The 15495-nt window shown below is 40.2% G+C and overlaps 2 protein-coding genes and 1 non-coding gene across 7 annotated transcripts; 2 read left to right on the top strand and 1 right to left on the bottom strand.

Annotated features, from left to right (window-relative positions):
• Positions 1–73: 73 nt before the first annotated feature.
• Positions 74–7254, bottom strand: LOC133511349 (mitochondrial fission factor homolog A-like). 5 transcript variants are annotated; one of them, XM_061840182.1, is made up of 7 exons: positions 6629–7254; positions 4564–4787; positions 4278–4459; positions 2666–2751; positions 2378–2548; positions 1821–1896; positions 74–1140 (listed from the first exon to the last, which is right to left on the bottom strand). In XM_061840182.1, the coding sequence occupies exons 2-7, from the start codon at positions 4778–4780 to the stop codon at positions 1009–1011; spliced, it is 864 nt and encodes a 287-aa protein (XP_061696166.1). In that variant the 5' UTR covers positions 4781–4787; positions 6629–7254; the 3' UTR covers positions 74–1008. The 5 variants fall into 5 exon arrangements, with proteins under 5 accessions (XP_061696166.1, XP_061696165.1, XP_061696163.1 ...); XM_061840181.1 differs by having other exon boundaries at positions 4564–4785; positions 6626–7252; XM_061840179.1 differs by lacking the exon at positions 6629–7254 and adding an exon at positions 6498–6619 and having other exon boundaries at positions 4278–4456; positions 4564–4785.
• A 258-nt stretch (positions 7255–7512) lies between these two features.
• stk25b (serine/threonine kinase 25b) lies at positions 7513–13317 on the top strand. The gene is made up of 11 exons (XM_061840141.1): positions 7513–8014; positions 9360–9590; positions 9669–9725; positions 9800–9908; positions 10731–10888; positions 11013–11198; positions 11555–11700; positions 11959–12064; positions 12140–12211; positions 12834–12970; positions 13053–13317. Exons 1-11 carry the CDS (start codon positions 7985–7987, stop codon positions 13090–13092), a joined length of 1272 nt encoding a protein of 423 aa, XP_061696125.1. The 5' UTR covers positions 7513–7984; the 3' UTR covers positions 13093–13317.
• A 1643-nt stretch (positions 13318–14960) lies between these two features.
• LOC133511652 (5S ribosomal RNA) lies at positions 14961–15079 on the top strand. The gene has a single exon (XR_009797992.1). It is a non-coding gene; the product is annotated as a 5S ribosomal RNA (ribosomal RNA).
• The last annotated feature ends 416 nt before the right edge of the window (positions 15080–15495 follow it).

Below are 15495 nucleotides of genomic sequence, written 5' to 3'. Positions count from 1 at the left end.
GTCAACTGACTACAGCCCGGAAGTACTGGAGTCTCCTCCTCGTAATGCTCATTTTAAACAGTAGGTGGCAGCGTTACACACCAAAAGATTTTATTACAACCATTTATCAAACCAAAAATAATTAACAAATGTTTCTTTTAAATCAATATAACAATCTAAAACACACAGATAAGAACAAATATTTATACAGCCTCAGCTTCAACTCTATACAGAATTAAATACAGTGAAATCTAGATTTTACAAAAACAATGTACTACAGAAACAACTAAGACTGGATGGGGGGGAAGGAAACTTCTACTGATTTAGAGAAAATGTGTGATGATGATCTGTGACGATTTGGAAAGCTCGTGTAGAAAATAATTTACATTACATCCACAAGCAGGTTATATAACTAACAAAGTAGTCAAATAAAAAATGCAATAGCTTTACAATGCTGCATTTCACTACTGTACATTGTTTTGGTGAAACAACACGAACATTCAGCAGAGACTTTATGGCATCTTTAGATTTTCTTTCCATTATACTTTGACACTTTTATTGACTGCAGCTCCACATCTGGGCTGGGCTCCCGAAGCATAGTCTTTATTTTGTTTCTCATTTAATTATTAGAATAAAAGAAAAAGTAACCATTGAAATCAAGTATTATTCTGCACAGTGTAAATGACATGAAAAAAATGTAGCATACAATAAATACACAAAATAGATCAAAATGTTTTTGTTGTGCAACATAACCACACTTTACCCCTTGAAAAATAACAAAATGCACAGCAAAACCAGCAAAGGTGGTATACAGTGTAGGATCTATAATGGGAGTGTACATGGTATACAATTTGAAATCTGAATTTTAATCATTTCCCATGAAAGCATGAGATGGATGACAGTGAAAATGCAATTGATTCCGGCAGTTGTCTTTAGATGTTAGAAAAGAATCCCTAATTTGTCAATAACAAAACATTGCTTTGGCTCCATGTGTTTTGGAAAATGCTTTTTTTTTTTTTTTTTTTTTTTTTAGCGCCGGAACCAAACCCAGGTGTTGATAAGCCAGAATGCAACTGTAGCAGTATACAGGACCACCTCTCGCTTGGAGCGTTCCTTGTTTTCTTCCTCCAGCATTTGCAGACGGCGGTTAAGCTTCACAATCTGAAAGATCACATGCACAAAAATGAATTTCCTTTCAGGTATGCACTTGGCAAACTTCCATTCACATTTTCATTATCCATCCATCCATCCATTTTCTTAGCCTCTTATCTTCACGAGGGTCGCAGGAGTGCTGGAGCCTATCCCAGCTCTCAACGGGCAGGAGGCGCGTTACACCCTGAACTGGTTGCCAACCAATCGCAGGGCACATACAGACAAACAGCCACACTCACAATCACACCCAGGGGCAATTTAGAGTATCCAATTAATGTTGCGTGTTTTTGGGATGTGGGAGGAAACCCACGCGGGCAAGGGGTGAACATGCAAACTCCACACAGGTAGGTCCGGTATTGAACCCGGGACCTCAGAACTGTGAGGCCAACGCTTTCCAGCTGAGCCACCGTGCCACCCATTTTCATTATTCATCTAAAATAATAATAATACAGTATGTGACCAATAACACAATAAGTATATTCAGGATGGGACTAAAATGCACAATAACATTTCCTTTATATTCAAACATTTATAGAAAGTAAAATAAAGTTTACCTGTAAATGTTTTAGTGCATTTCAGTTTCTTATTGAAATTGCAAATAAAAGCCCATCATCCTTATGTATTTGAGAGCAGTATACAATATATAAGGGACGTTACATGTAGAACATGTTGCAGTCATTTTAACATACTTGTCGTCGTAATGAGGAAGCGTCCACTAAGCCAGACTCATCTGGGTTCATTTCCATGGCAAGGTCCAGGTGTGTCCTGTGCAAAGTACAACGATGACAAGTATGAAAGACATTTTCTAATAACTAATCCAAGTAAGACATATTGAAATAAAGAATTTGTTGGAATTAATGTGAGGTTTTAATGCCAGAGTGAGGTTCCTTCTCTATATTGCGTCTGAGACATCGCTTGAAAGTCTTGACATTTAATTTGCACAATTAAAGATATGCATCACGCTAGCCTAAAGACAAAAAGAAGCATGGAAGCACATATTACGATGTACAATGGTGACTAAAACAACTTTTGAGATGAAAGTTGTCAATCAGCTTTTTGTTGTTGTTGCTTTGATTTGTAAGCAAAAACTTTGAGATACAAACGCTACAAACACACTGAGCATTTTAAAGAACCTCTTCCCCAAAGCTAGGTGGAATAGGCTCCAGCATGCCAGCGACTCTAGTGAGGATAAGCATTACAGAAAATTGATAGCTGGATAAAAGAAAATAAAAAAATTAAAATTCACCGGCGGTGACTGTCATCCAGGACTTCAAGGACCTGCTGGTAGGCTCGGCGTGTGGTAGACTGGATGTAAGCCAGGAAGCCCGCCGCTGTGAACAGGTTGACATTTGCGTCCTCGGGGGAGCAGAGAGGGGGACACATGCGGACTGGGGGAGCAGAAGGTGAGGGTGTTACACTGTCAGAGAGGTAAGTGGAGAGAAAAAGTAAAGAGGGGGAGATTTTTGAAGCAGTTGAGAGTAAAACAAGAGGCAGAAAAAGTCACAAGCGTGATAGAAAAGAACAACGTCCTCACCTTACGTCACCTCTGATAATCTGACTGCTGGGGCGACCAGATATGAATTCACTGGCACTGCGCTCCCTTCGAGATCGAGAATGACTCTGTGAAGGATACATAATCTAGGTCCGTTTTTCAAAACTTTTACTGAGCCAAGGCACATACAGTATTTTACATCTCATGGTGCAATACCACACAAAAATGTCAAGAAAAAAAAAATATATATATACTGGTTTGGGGTCGCATGCTGTACTGGTAATCCTAAAAGTACAGTTATCAAAAATTGTACGATATCACATCTCTGGTAATGTCCCCCCTCACCCCCTCCTTCCCAGAATTGCTTCGAGCAGCTAGACACATTTACACAACAATACTGATCATAATTTCTACTGAGGATGTTATGAATTATAAACCAGAGAGGCAAAAAGACATTAGTACTATGTGCTGGTTTTCATGTTTAAATTTAAACAGATGCAGATCACAGCAGGTGCACAGAAATATTTTATTTTTAACAGATTACTTCTTTTCTAGAGCACAGGTGTCAAACTCAAGGCCCGGGGGCAATATTTTATGTTGCCTGTGAAGCTAAATCATGCATAGAAACGTCCGTCATTTTTGTTCAAATCTGAACGAAAAATTACAAATTGTCATATCATAAATGATAACACTGTTGTATTGTAAGCACTTTTGTGTTCCAAAAAAACAATAGTTGAAAAACACATTCCCCTTGATGTAAAATCAAAAGTATCTTGGAAATTTCATGTGGAAATATGATGAGGTGATCAAAGATTTTTACAGTTTCACAGTCATAACGGCCCGATGAGGGAAACCAAAACTCCAGTGTGGCCACGGACAAAAAACAGTTTGACACCCCTGTTCTAGAGGGTATCGATAAGTGTTACCCTCGATATAACCCTAGAAAAGTGATCTGTTAAACATAAAACATTTTGTGCACCTGCTGTGAAATTTTATATAGATATAAAGTGTTATACTTTATATATAGACTCTTTATGTAATAAGATAACCTTTAGTGAAAATATAACCTTTAGCAGTCTCACAATGGAGAAAATTAAGATATCCTCCACTGCCTAATATTCTGAATGAATAAAAATACCCTAAAAATTTGATGCATGTTGGACCTCTCTGATTCTACTGCTTTGGTATGGTACATATTCCGTATCTTTTATTGTCTAAATGTTTTCAAAAGTGCAGAATAGCGATACCTCCAATGTGAGATCCTTAAGCTCTCAAATCAGTTTTCCAAATTAAAACATCAATACTTCAGTTACTCAAAGTAACGTCATTAAGAGGAACATAGTAGAATGCAATTAAGCGATTGAGATTATCTAAGTGCTGCACAGTTGCAAGCAACTACTTTTTTCTCCTGCTGGGAAAAGTGCATAATGTGTAAGAACAGTGGCAAGCCGTGCAGCACAGAAAGACAGTCACTCAGATTCAGACGTACACGCAATGGGAGATCATAAACCGCATTAGGCGTGAAGCTATTTCAGTTTCACAAACAGCCAAGGCATGGTCTGTGATATTTTTGGAAGAATTTGCAAGTCTTCAGGTTGAAACCTGTGATCTAAATGGATCTAAAAATAAATACATTTGAAAAAAAAAAACAGACTTGTCTTACTGCGCTCCTGGGGTTGTTCTTTCTTATTTGATCAGTTTCCAGGGAATCCAGCGGTTGTTCTGAGAGTGTAAGAACACGCGGTGGGGCCTTCATGTCCAGGAGCTCCGTGGCAGGGATGGACTGAATCAGGTCCAAGTCTCTCGGACAAGAGAATTGAGGGTCCCTATCATCTGCTGTGTGGGAAGAAGACAGTCAGAAAATGACACTGTGCTTAAAGAGACGCTGAGGGAGTAGAATAGTCACGGAAAGGCAAAATATAATTCACGTCCGAGCTCACCTGCGACAACAATTCGTTCGGGCACCTGCATTAGCGTGGAATGAGCGCGCAGGGGTTGCTGCGGTTGCAGAGAACCATCTTGGTTTTCTGCAGCCACCTTGAGGGTCTCCGGGATGCGCATGCGCTGGCTGATCCCCTCCGTGTACTCCAACTCATAGTGGATACGGCTCATCTCCGCCACCTCGGCGGGAGGCGAGGTGAACGATGGCCCACTCATGCAGCCTGAGGAAGAAAAAACAGAAATCTACATTTATACAGAGATACAAATTAGGAAATAGAGTATGGGGGTATGCTCACCGATACCATTTTAATTCATATCACGTACAAATACCTACATTTCACTACTCTTCAGTAAAGAGTACCAATACTTGATTATTGCTTTACATTTTGACAAACTTTTCTAGAACATGGCATGAGTTTCACTTGACTAGAACAGACTATAGACTACAAACAATTTGGCAGTATGGACATTTTTAAAACCTAACTGCATACTTATATGTAAGCCGTACCACAAGTCATTTTAGTTCTCAAATAAAACGGGCAGGACATCTGAACTGGTACATCATCGCACCAACACTTATTACCAGTATCTCGGACTTTTTACCAGTCCGAGTACTGGTATAGTTGGCACCGGCACCAATAGTGGTATTGGTATCTTGCAATCCAAGAAAACCACAACAAATACAACAAACAAGACAAGTCAATTTTCCTCAATTTAAACTAAAATTGCAGATTGCCGTTATGATAGTTGTGGTATTTACTCATGATTTGAACAATTAGTTCAAAGAAAATAATATTATTGACAGTGATTTATGATCATGAATTAAAATGCACACAAATTAAGGCGTATGCAACTGTTAATATGCATAATATCTGTTCATTCTTCTTCTTTTCCTTTCGGCTTGTCCCATAAGGGGTTGCCACAGCGTGTCATCTTAGATGAACGCATATTTGTTTGGCAGAGTTTTATTAGGTATGTATAGTAATAATAGAGCAGCATGGTTGCAAGACTGGTTAGAATGTTGGCCTCACAGTTCTGAGGACCAAATCCAAATCCCAGCCCTGCCTGTGTGGAGATTAAATGTTCTACCTGTGCGTCAGTGGGGTTTCTCCAAGCACTTTGGTGTCTTCCCACATCCTAAAAGCATGCATTATTAGGACACACTAAATTGCATAAATATCTTTTTTTTTAAAGCCATACGCCATTTAAAATAAATAATAATAATAAGAAGAATAATAGCTGTGATTGTGAGTGCAAATGGTTGTTTGTCTCCATGTGCCCTGCGATTGGCCGGCAACAGTTCAGAGTGTACCCTGCCTCCTGCCCGAAGATATCTGGGATAGGCTGCAGCAGTATGAGGATAAACGGCTCGGAAAATCGCTGGATATTAATCATATGTTAGTCAAATTCTGCTGTGACATTTATGAGTGCAAAATGAGGCATAAATAAACCCAACATGGATTGTAAATAGTAGGGTCATGTTAATATGCATAATACTTTGTACACATTTTTACAATTTTAATCCATATATGGCACACATACGAGACATGGAACACGATTCATACAGACATTTATTCCGGTTTTAAAAATAAAATGAAGTTATGATGAAATTATGGCCACTATATTTCGTCCCGATCAAGCGAATATTGAGAAAATTTGCTAAGTCGCTAGGGGGGTGACGCAAATGTCACACGTTTCCTGGGAAGCTCATAAATTAATTCTGTAAACAATTCGTCATATACCACCAGCACTAATACTGTGTGTCAGCGAGACGATATCATGTTGTTCTGCATTAAATTACATAACACGAAGACTGAGCCGTTGACACACATGACCCCGACGTCTGTAAAGGGATTTCGACTTCAATCACTCAAAATTCACCACGAACGTTAATGGTGGCTAACATCACGCACGCAAAACAAAATATCTTTACCACACGTCACAGTGAAAAGACGAGCGACATTCACGACGGTTTGTTTAGCCATTCGCCGTAGCGGTCTAGCCCAAAACGTCGGATTTATGAGTCGCTTGACTCAACCTATAAGCCCAACGACGACATACCTTTTTTTTTTTTAGGTGATGAGGGAGATTTTAATCATTCATTGATCAAACGAGTGGTAGTTTGTTCCGAAACGCAATGAGTGAATGAGTACAACCCGGAACAAAATGCAGAATCGATTAAATGAACCAATGAACGGCCCTTTTCAACTAGTCTTGTGGGTGTGCTTCATATATTTATCCACTGTGCCCGTCGGGGCGGAGCTGGTGGAGACATTTTTTTTAACCATCAAATTTCGAACAAATTTTTTTTACCACTATCAAAAAAAATATGCGTATATAATGTAGTGTCAAGAAGTCTTAAAATTGCTATTCAAACTAAATCACCACAAAAATACCAAAAGCTTTAGGGCACTCCTCCCAATCAGACCCTTCCAGGTTGCCCAAATGAGCACTGAAGTGCCCCAGCTTCAGTGTTATGTTTCGTCTTTTGTTTTGTGTTTCGTCTTTTGTTTTTCGTTTTGCTAAAAAGAAAAATGTAGGTAACAAGCTGGTGTATGTTAATAACGCTGGTTAACAAACCTCCAGCTCCCTGAAAATCAAATCAAGACCTGTGGCCTATTATTCAGTGCCATATTTTCAAAGCGAGTCTTCAACTGGATTTAACCGTCTTTCCTTTTTGTTTCACATGGGCAACATGCGGTGGTTAGCATGTCTATCTCACAGTTCTGAGTTTGCTGGTTTGAATCCCATCTGTATGTTCTACCCTTGCTTGCTAAAAAATATATATATATATTAATAAAAATCATTTATTTTGGGCAACTTTTAAATCCATATACTGTGGCGTGTAGGGGACCACGTGGTAACTATGTTTGATTGACGTTATGATTATAAAGAGGTCCATTGGGAGATTCTGTACGGTGAAAAAAAGATTCGAGTACCCCTGAGTAGGTTTCTCCAATCTATCCAAACAAGAAATTTGCCTACAATTCCCAGCATTCCACCGGTTTTAACACCAGACTGCGCATGCGCCGTTTGTCAGGCCCATTATTTTGTCCTCAAGCTGTTGAGCAACGGGGCTTCGTGAAATGAATTAAAATTACCGAACGCGAGTGGGCTGTTTTTCCTCATCGCCCACCGCCACGGATATACATGGAGCGTCTCGCCCGCTAAGCACCGCTTGTCGCAGGGCTGTTGGCTGCCCGAGTGGACTTGGAGGCCCCGAAGACGGTGCTCCGAGTGACAGCCCCATTAAGAGAAGAAGCAGCAAGCTGGCTGGCTCTTTTATCTTGTTGGCTAGCCACCTAAAGCTAGCTTCCTAGAAAGCACCGAAAAGGAGGGAAGAGGTGGGGACGGTCCAGAAGTAACGTAAAAGGACATTGGTAACCCCGGCAAGTGGGAAACTATCAACTTGAAGAAGACATGGCACACCTACGAGACATGCAAAACCAGGTACAGTACACGAAACAACATTTATCCTGTTCTGTATAATCACACCCTGTCAAGATAAGGCTTGCATTGTTAACTGAGTGATCGTGGAAGAGGAAACATGCACAGCATTATTCCAGTGTTTTTCGAGCTTTATTCAGTTATTTACAATTCTTTTAAATTTTTTTACATCTCATGGTACATCACGAAACAAAAGTGGATACACAGGTTAGTTATTTGATATTTTTCATTTAGTGGAAGGACATTTGACTTTTCTGCCTGCCACGATGCGCCGCTGGCATAGACAGATGAACACACACACACAAAACATTTGAAGTCAATAATTTCGAACCTATAAAGTGAATTTGGATCATTTTCCACGACATACCTGAGGAGCTCATGACATGTTACGAGTTAGGAATCAGTGTTCTAATGTCAAATCTGTATAAACCAAAGTCCTTCTACATTTGACCTAAATATACATTGGCTGAAACAAGTATTGAACGCATCATTTTTTTCACAAAATATATTTCCAAAGCGGCTGTTGACATGGAAATGAAAAGAGGGTGGACAGTTCAGCAGGATAAATGATCCAAAACACGCTGCCAACGAAATTCTCATTTGGTTTCAAAAAAAAAAATAAAGCCGCTAGAATGGCCCAGCCACCCACCTGACTTGAACCCATTTGAAAATCAATGGGAAGAACTGAAGCCAGTATCAAAGACTTTTTACCAGTCCGAGTGATGGTATAGTTGGCACCGCTATTGGTATCCGTGCATACCTAGAAAAACACAACAAATTCAAAAAACAAGATGAGTCAATTTTCCTCAATATAACCTAGCGTTGCAGATTGCCATTATGACTATCTATTGACTCATAATTTGGACAATTAGTACAGAGAAAATAATATTAATTTATGGGAAGAACTGAAAGTCAAAGTCCATAAAAGATGCCCATGTACTCTTCAAGATTTGAAGACCGCTTGTATGGAGAAAGTGGGCTAAAATCACACCGGAGTGATGCATGCGACTAGTTTCTCCATGCAGAAGGCATTTTGAAGTTGTCATTGCAAACAAAGGCTTTTGTACAATGTCTTAAATACCAGTTGGCATGTGCAATACTTTTCACTTTTCATACTTGTCATTGATGAATTGGATTGTTCCCAACATATAGTGGAATGTGCTTGTCAATGTCACCTTTACAAAGACTTGGTGCGGAAAAAAATGTTGACACGTTAAATACTTCAGCTGCTGTTTGTGCACATGACCAGTAAATAAAGATGCTACGTACAGATTTTTTTTTTAATTTGGGAGACCCTCTGGGCTAGACATGATTTATTTATTTATTTTTATATGTATCATCGGAGTAGAATTCCCGGTTAGATCCTGAGGAGTACTTCACCAAGCAAGAGCGCATCGGCAAGGGCTCCTTTGGAGAGGTCTACAAAGGCATCAACAACCGCACCAAGGAGGTGGTAGCTATTAAAATCATCGACCTCGAGGAGGCAGAGGATGAAATTGAAGACATTCAGCAGGAGATCACGGTCTTGAGCCAGTGTGATAGTCCTTTTGTGACAAAGTATTATGGCTCTTACCTCAAGGTGAGTTCATCATTCAAATCCTGTCTCCCCCATGTTAATGCTTTGACACATTTTTTTCCCCTATGTTTTTCCTACCAGGGGACAAAGCTGTGGATTATCATGGAGTATTTAGGTGGAGGATCTGCTCTGGATCTGGTAATCTGGTGATTTCTATTTTCACGCACGTTTTACGAATTTGAAGACTCTTTTTTTTTTTTTTTCCTAACTAGCTCCGTCCAGGACCGCTTGAAGAGACGTACATAGCCACGATACTGCGGGAAATACTGAAGGGCTTGGAGTATTTGCATTCTGAAAGGAAGATTCATAGAGACATTAAAGGTGAAAAGAATGTCTTTAGTAATAAAGTGAATCCCTGTGTTCATCGCATGGGTGATACCTTCCATACCGTCACCCCCTTGTACCTGAAAATCTGATATTGAGAGGTTATATTAAAATAGTACTAGTTTTACAACCCCGCTCGCTTTAATTTAACTTAATTCTTTTTGATTCTTGCTTTATGTACAATTTACCGCAATTCCCTGCCTACAGAGCACACCTGGTTATAAACCTCACCCAGTACATTTGTAAAGGAAATACCATTTGGTACATACATAGGCCACAACCGGGGAAAATCCGCAAGTGCCCACATTGAAACACGAGATATTTACAAAGATAGATAGTACAGAGAGTTTAACGCTCGCACCGCCGCGCTAACAGGTCTGATTAAAAAAAAAAAACATACTGGTAAAAATGACTGACACACGGCAGTAACACGCTAACGCAGCGCTAACAGGGCTGGACCAGCAAAAGTCCCTTCCTCGGCACATATATTCGGTCTCACTCTTACCTTTTCCGCTCGAGTGCCCCCTTGCGTCCGTTAGGAAAAATGCACAAATTAGCCGCATCACCGCATTAAACCGCAGGGTTTGAAAGCGTGTGAGAAAAGTCACGGTTTATAGGCCGGAAATTAAATTTACTCAACGATCCGGCGTCTATTATGCTTTAAAATCTGCCACCCATTTTTAACCGGAGACAGGTCCGGGCTGCCAGCAGGCCAGTTTAATATTTGCACTCTTGTAACAAAGCCACACTGTTGTAATACATTGAGAATGAATATTTGAATGATTTCACTTGTATTTGTAATTGTTTTTCCTTCTCCAGCTGCCAATGTGCTGCTGTCCGAGCAGGGTGAAGTGAAGCTGGCTGATTTCGGGGTGGCGGGACAGTTGACTGACACGCAGATTAAGAGGAACACATTTGTGGGCACACCCTTCTGGATGGCGCCCGAGGTCATCAAACAGTCGGCGTACGACTTCAAGGTCAGGCTACAGCTATGCAAAATGGACACTTTATGAGCTTTTAATAGGGGTGAAGCCCTTTTTATTTGTACTGTATATGCGTCATTCTACTCTATTAATTTTAATTGCTCTGCTTTTTTTGTAGGCTGACATTTGGTCTCTTGGAATCACAGCCATTGAGTTGGCCAAAGGCGAACCTCCCAACTCGGATTTACACCCCATGAGGGTCCTCTTCCTTATTCCCAAAAACACTCCGCCCACCCTCGAAGGAGCTTACAGCAAGCCTTTTAAAGAGTTTGTGGAGGCATGTCTAAACAAGGACCCCCGTTTTGTGAGTAAAGTTTTCATGTTTTTTTGATGCATTGACATGTCAAATGCGTGCTTGTCAGAGGTAGAATGCTTGCATTGCTCAAAAATTGTACTCGAATAACAGCAGTGTTACTTTAGAATATATGACTCAAGTAAAGCTGAAAAGTAGTCCTCTGAATAATTAAGCATTCTGTGAAAAACTACTCAAGTACTGTGACCCTTTTGTGGTCCTTCAGATTCATTTATTTGCCAGGCATTAGCATCAAATATATACACATATAAAATGATGTGTAAACTCAATAGGTTACCCAACACTATATGACACTGACCATGTTTTTTTTTTGTTGTTGTTTTTTTTGTTTTTTTTTTTTGCTTTAGAGGCCTACAGCCAAAGAACTGCTGAAGCACAAGTTCATAACGCGTTACACCAAGAAGACGGCTTACCTGACTGAACTGATCGACCGCTACCGCCGATGGAAGTCCGAGGGTCACGGGGAGGAGTCCAGCTCAGACGACTCTGATATGTGAGCCTTATGTGGTGGACTCTACTCAACTACTGATTGGTTTCACGATATTTAGCCCGATTCAAACCGGAGCTCGTCTGTCTCTTACATGTCATGATACTGTGATGTTCCAAAAGTGGCATGAAGATGATGTGATAATTGGAAAACAATCCACAGCATTCTTCACACACAATTATCATGTGCAAATTGTTAGACGTAACACTTCTAAAATTGTTTTATCATTTTAGATAATTTTCCCTCTGTTATTTCTTTCTGCAGGGATGCGGACAGCGATGTGGATTCCTGCCCTATGTGGACCTTTCCAACAGTCAGACCAAACTCTTTGAACAAGCTACAAAAGGGCTACACACATACTGACTCAGAGGCAAGATACACACTCGAGCTAACAAAACTACACCAATATAATCCTGACATATCATCACATTGGCTCTCTTTCCAGTCAGGGGATTCTGTCAAACGGCAACCCAAGTCGCAGTGCTTGTCAGCCTTGGTCACACCCATCTTCAAAGAGGTATGTCTAAACGCAGGGTTTGCAAATATTGGGGGCCGGAGGACCCCTACAGCGGAGAACCCCTTATTAATATAAATGCCAATTAACCATATATGCCATGTCGTGGGGGAGAACAAGAATTAAGACAACTCATTCAGCAAATAGGAGAACAGTTGCAGAAATGGATGACTGGGAATCCACAGTTACATTCAGGAAAAAAAAAAAAAAAAAAAAAACAATCTTCAGTAAACATTTGGTTTAAAAAAAAAATTTGATTTTGTGACATTGTTAAAAATGACATGGGAAACTATTTCTCAGAACAGATTAATTTTATTATTTTATATTTTTCAAGATAAATTAATTTATGATATTAGTTAGTTTAACAAGGAGAAACTCTGTTGCAATGAGTGAATTTCAAAAACAACTTTTTTTATATTTTGTGTGGAAAAAATGCCTTTTGTTCGACGATTTTTAGTACCCATTATAATATCCTTTTTTTTCTAAATTGCGATTAATATGGCATCCTCACTTTCTTAATGCAACAGTATTTTGGCATTTTAATTCATTTCAGTGGGGAAGATGATATCGGTGCGATTTTGATTATCTTTCTTTCGAAATCCTTAATGACTCCGTCGGCCCTCAGCTAAAGGAGAAGCGTCGAGCGAGTGGCGGCGGAGTCGGCGCCATCGAGGAGCTGGAGAACGCCTTCAACCTGGCAGAGGAATCCTGTCCGGGGATCTCCGACCGCCTCGTCACACACATGATGGAGAGAGTGTGCAGGTAGACCACTTACATCTGGGATCGAGATGATCTAGATCGAGATCTGTCATCTTCTAACGTTTTTCTGTCTTTGTTTCCTCAGGTTTTCTTTAAACGGAAACACGACACCGTCTTCGCGATGAAACCCTAAGATGAATGTTTAACCCTCACCCAACAAATCAGACAAGGACCTCAGCTCTACCCACCTGTGCTTTTACAACCTGCCCACTCCTCATCACCCCCCCCCCGCCCAAGAGATCTTTTATGTAGTTATTAAATATTTTTACAATTTTTCTTTAAGCGTGGAGAGTATTTAAGACAAAAAAAAAAAACACGTTGGGTATACATGTTAGACTGAAAAGGTGTAATAAATTGAATGGAAAAAAAATACTTCTGACATTTTTTCTGACAAGATCACACACACTGTTGAAGACTGTTAACTAAATGGCATAGTTGCCAAAGTTTTATCTTGTTTTTTTGCAAAACAATACAAAATTCAATGAACAAGAGGAGTCCAGAACCTGGATGAATAAAATTGTACACATAAAGAAAAAAACTATTTGTAGCTCGCTTATATTTTTACTGTAAATAAAAGTAAAGAAGTAAATTATACTTAACTACCGTCCAGAGGTGGGCAAACTACGGCCCGTGGGACAAATCCGGCCCGCCATAGATTGGTATAGATTTGTGCAAATCACATCAAAGTCAAGCGGCACGGTGGAGCAGCTGGTAAACCGTTGGCCTCGCAGTTCTGAGGACCCAGGTTTGATCCCGGCCCTGCCTGTGTAGAGTTTGCATGTTCTCCCCATGCCAAAAACACGTGACATTAATTGCACACTCTAAACTGTCCCTAGGAGTGATTGTGAGTATGGCTTTTTATCTCTGCCTTGCCATTAGCTGGCGACCACTTCTTGGTGTGCCTCGCCTCCTGCCCGTTGACAACTGGGATAGGCTCCAGCACTCCCCGTGACCTTCGTGAGGATAAGCGGCAAAGAAAATGGATGGCTGGGTGGATGGACATCAAAATCATGAAGATATTCATTTGACCTTGTCCTGTAATCCTGAGTGGTTCCACCCGGTTGTCTTGCAATGCTCTGTAGTTCCACCAGGTAGCGCAGTTGGTGTTGTGATAACATTGACTTTAGCTCTTGTTTGACTCTGCTTCTGGTCTCAACACTTCATCCATGAGTGGACAAAAGAAAAGTGGACAGTGAGCATCAAGTGTTTAATATAGAATGCACTACTGAATACTTTTTCGACTGAAGGCCGGTTCAAGGCTCTGTCTTATTTGTTAAGAAGCCATTGTGGTATTAGAACAATACAACAGCTGTCACTTTTCTACCAAGTATGGTGATTATTACAATCAACACAGGAACTGTGCAAATCACATGGCAGTATGTTTAAAATGAAGTCCCTCCCCCGCCTGCACGCTGCCATTCGCACAAGATTCCGAAGCGCGTGATAGAACGCTTCAGAACTTCCGTTTCCGGTCACTGCAGAATCGCCCGTCTCACGTCCCCCAAGCTGATGGGTCAAATCATGTCGTAAATTGATTCAGTTCAATTCGTTCACGATATCGATTCGTTTTTATGAATAAAACAACAGTACAGTATGATTTGAACTGCTGAGCAGTCGCCACCAGTACGGTGTGTTTCTGCTTTTGTAATTGTGTTTGCACTTTACAGCCACGATAGATTTGCCCTTCGGCTAGCGTTGTCACTAACTTCGGAGAAATAACCATTGAGCAGCCAGCGTACATTTTTTTTTGTTTTGTTGATGTTTTTGTTTATTCAACAACAACAAAAAAAAAAACTTTAGAAAGAAAAAAAAAACGCACACACAAGTAATCACCGTGTTTGAGATTTCAAGTTTTGTGTGAATCTCTTTGGCACAAATCTAATTCCCTAAATTTGCAACCTACACACACAAAAATGTATTATGTAAATCTAATAGTAATATTATGGTTGTTTTGTTTTTTACAATAAAATGTTCATTTTCAGACCCTGCTATCGCTTACGGCCATACTACCCTGAGAACGCCCGATCTCGTCCGATCTCGGAAGCTAAGCAGGGTCGGGCCCGGTCAGTACTTGGATGGGAGACCGCCTGGGAATACCGGGTGCTGTAAGCATTTTTACTTTATTTAGATTGTCGTGAAATCGCTTTATTTGGTTGACGTAAACTATGTTGTGCTGATTTTAGGATTTACCACCTCATTATTAGATGACGCAATCTTCAATTAAATTAAAAAAACGTTTCATTTTTCCTTTTCTGACAAAAAGTATCACCTGATGCATCACAATCGTATTATCGGTGTTTATAACTGCCTCTTAGTACACGAAAGCAGGCGTTTTTAAATAATCTCATTACTAGGAGCTGGAATTGTCACAACTTTTTTTTAAAACATCCTGTTGATATCATTTTCTGAGCCACTTATCCTCACAAGGTTCCCTGGAGCATTGGAACCTATTCCAAGCTATCTTCGGGCAGGAGGCGGGCTACAGCCTAAACTGGTTGCTAGTCAATCACGGGGCATATATAAGCAGA

The sequence above is a fragment of the Syngnathoides biaculeatus genome, chromosome 13, assembly GCF_019802595.1.
Source record: "Syngnathoides biaculeatus isolate LvHL_M chromosome 13, ASM1980259v1, whole genome shotgun sequence".
NCBI classification, from domain to species: Eukaryota; Metazoa; Chordata; class Actinopteri; order Syngnathiformes; family Syngnathidae; genus Syngnathoides; species Syngnathoides biaculeatus.
This window is presented reverse-complemented; position numbering and strand designations above follow the sequence as displayed.

Excerpts from the sequence above, each read along its gene's own strand:
- stk25b (XM_061840141.1), top strand. The coding sequence starts at position 7,985 with ATGGCACACCTACGAGACATGCAAAACCAG. Across the intron at positions 8,015-9,359 it reads TACGAGACATGCAAAACCAG|AATTCCCGGTTAGATCCTGA; the intron begins GTACAGTACACG and ends TCATCGGAGTAG. Across the intron at positions 11,701-11,958 it reads AGCTCAGACGACTCTGATAT|GGATGCGGACAGCGATGTGG; the intron begins GTGAGCCTTATG and ends TTCTTTCTGCAG.
- LOC133511349 (XM_061840178.1), bottom strand. The coding sequence starts at position 6,549 with ATGGCTAAACAAACCGTCGTGAATGTCGCTCGTCTTTTCACTGTGACG. Across the intron at positions 4,460-4,563 it reads CGAACGAATTGTTGTCGCAG|CAGATGATAGGGACCCTCAA; the intron begins GTGAGCTCGGAC and ends CTTCCCACACAG. Across the intron at positions 2,549-2,665 it reads ATTATCAGAGGTGACGTAAG|TGTAACACCCTCACCTTCTG; the intron begins GTGAGGACGTTG and ends CCTCTCTGACAG.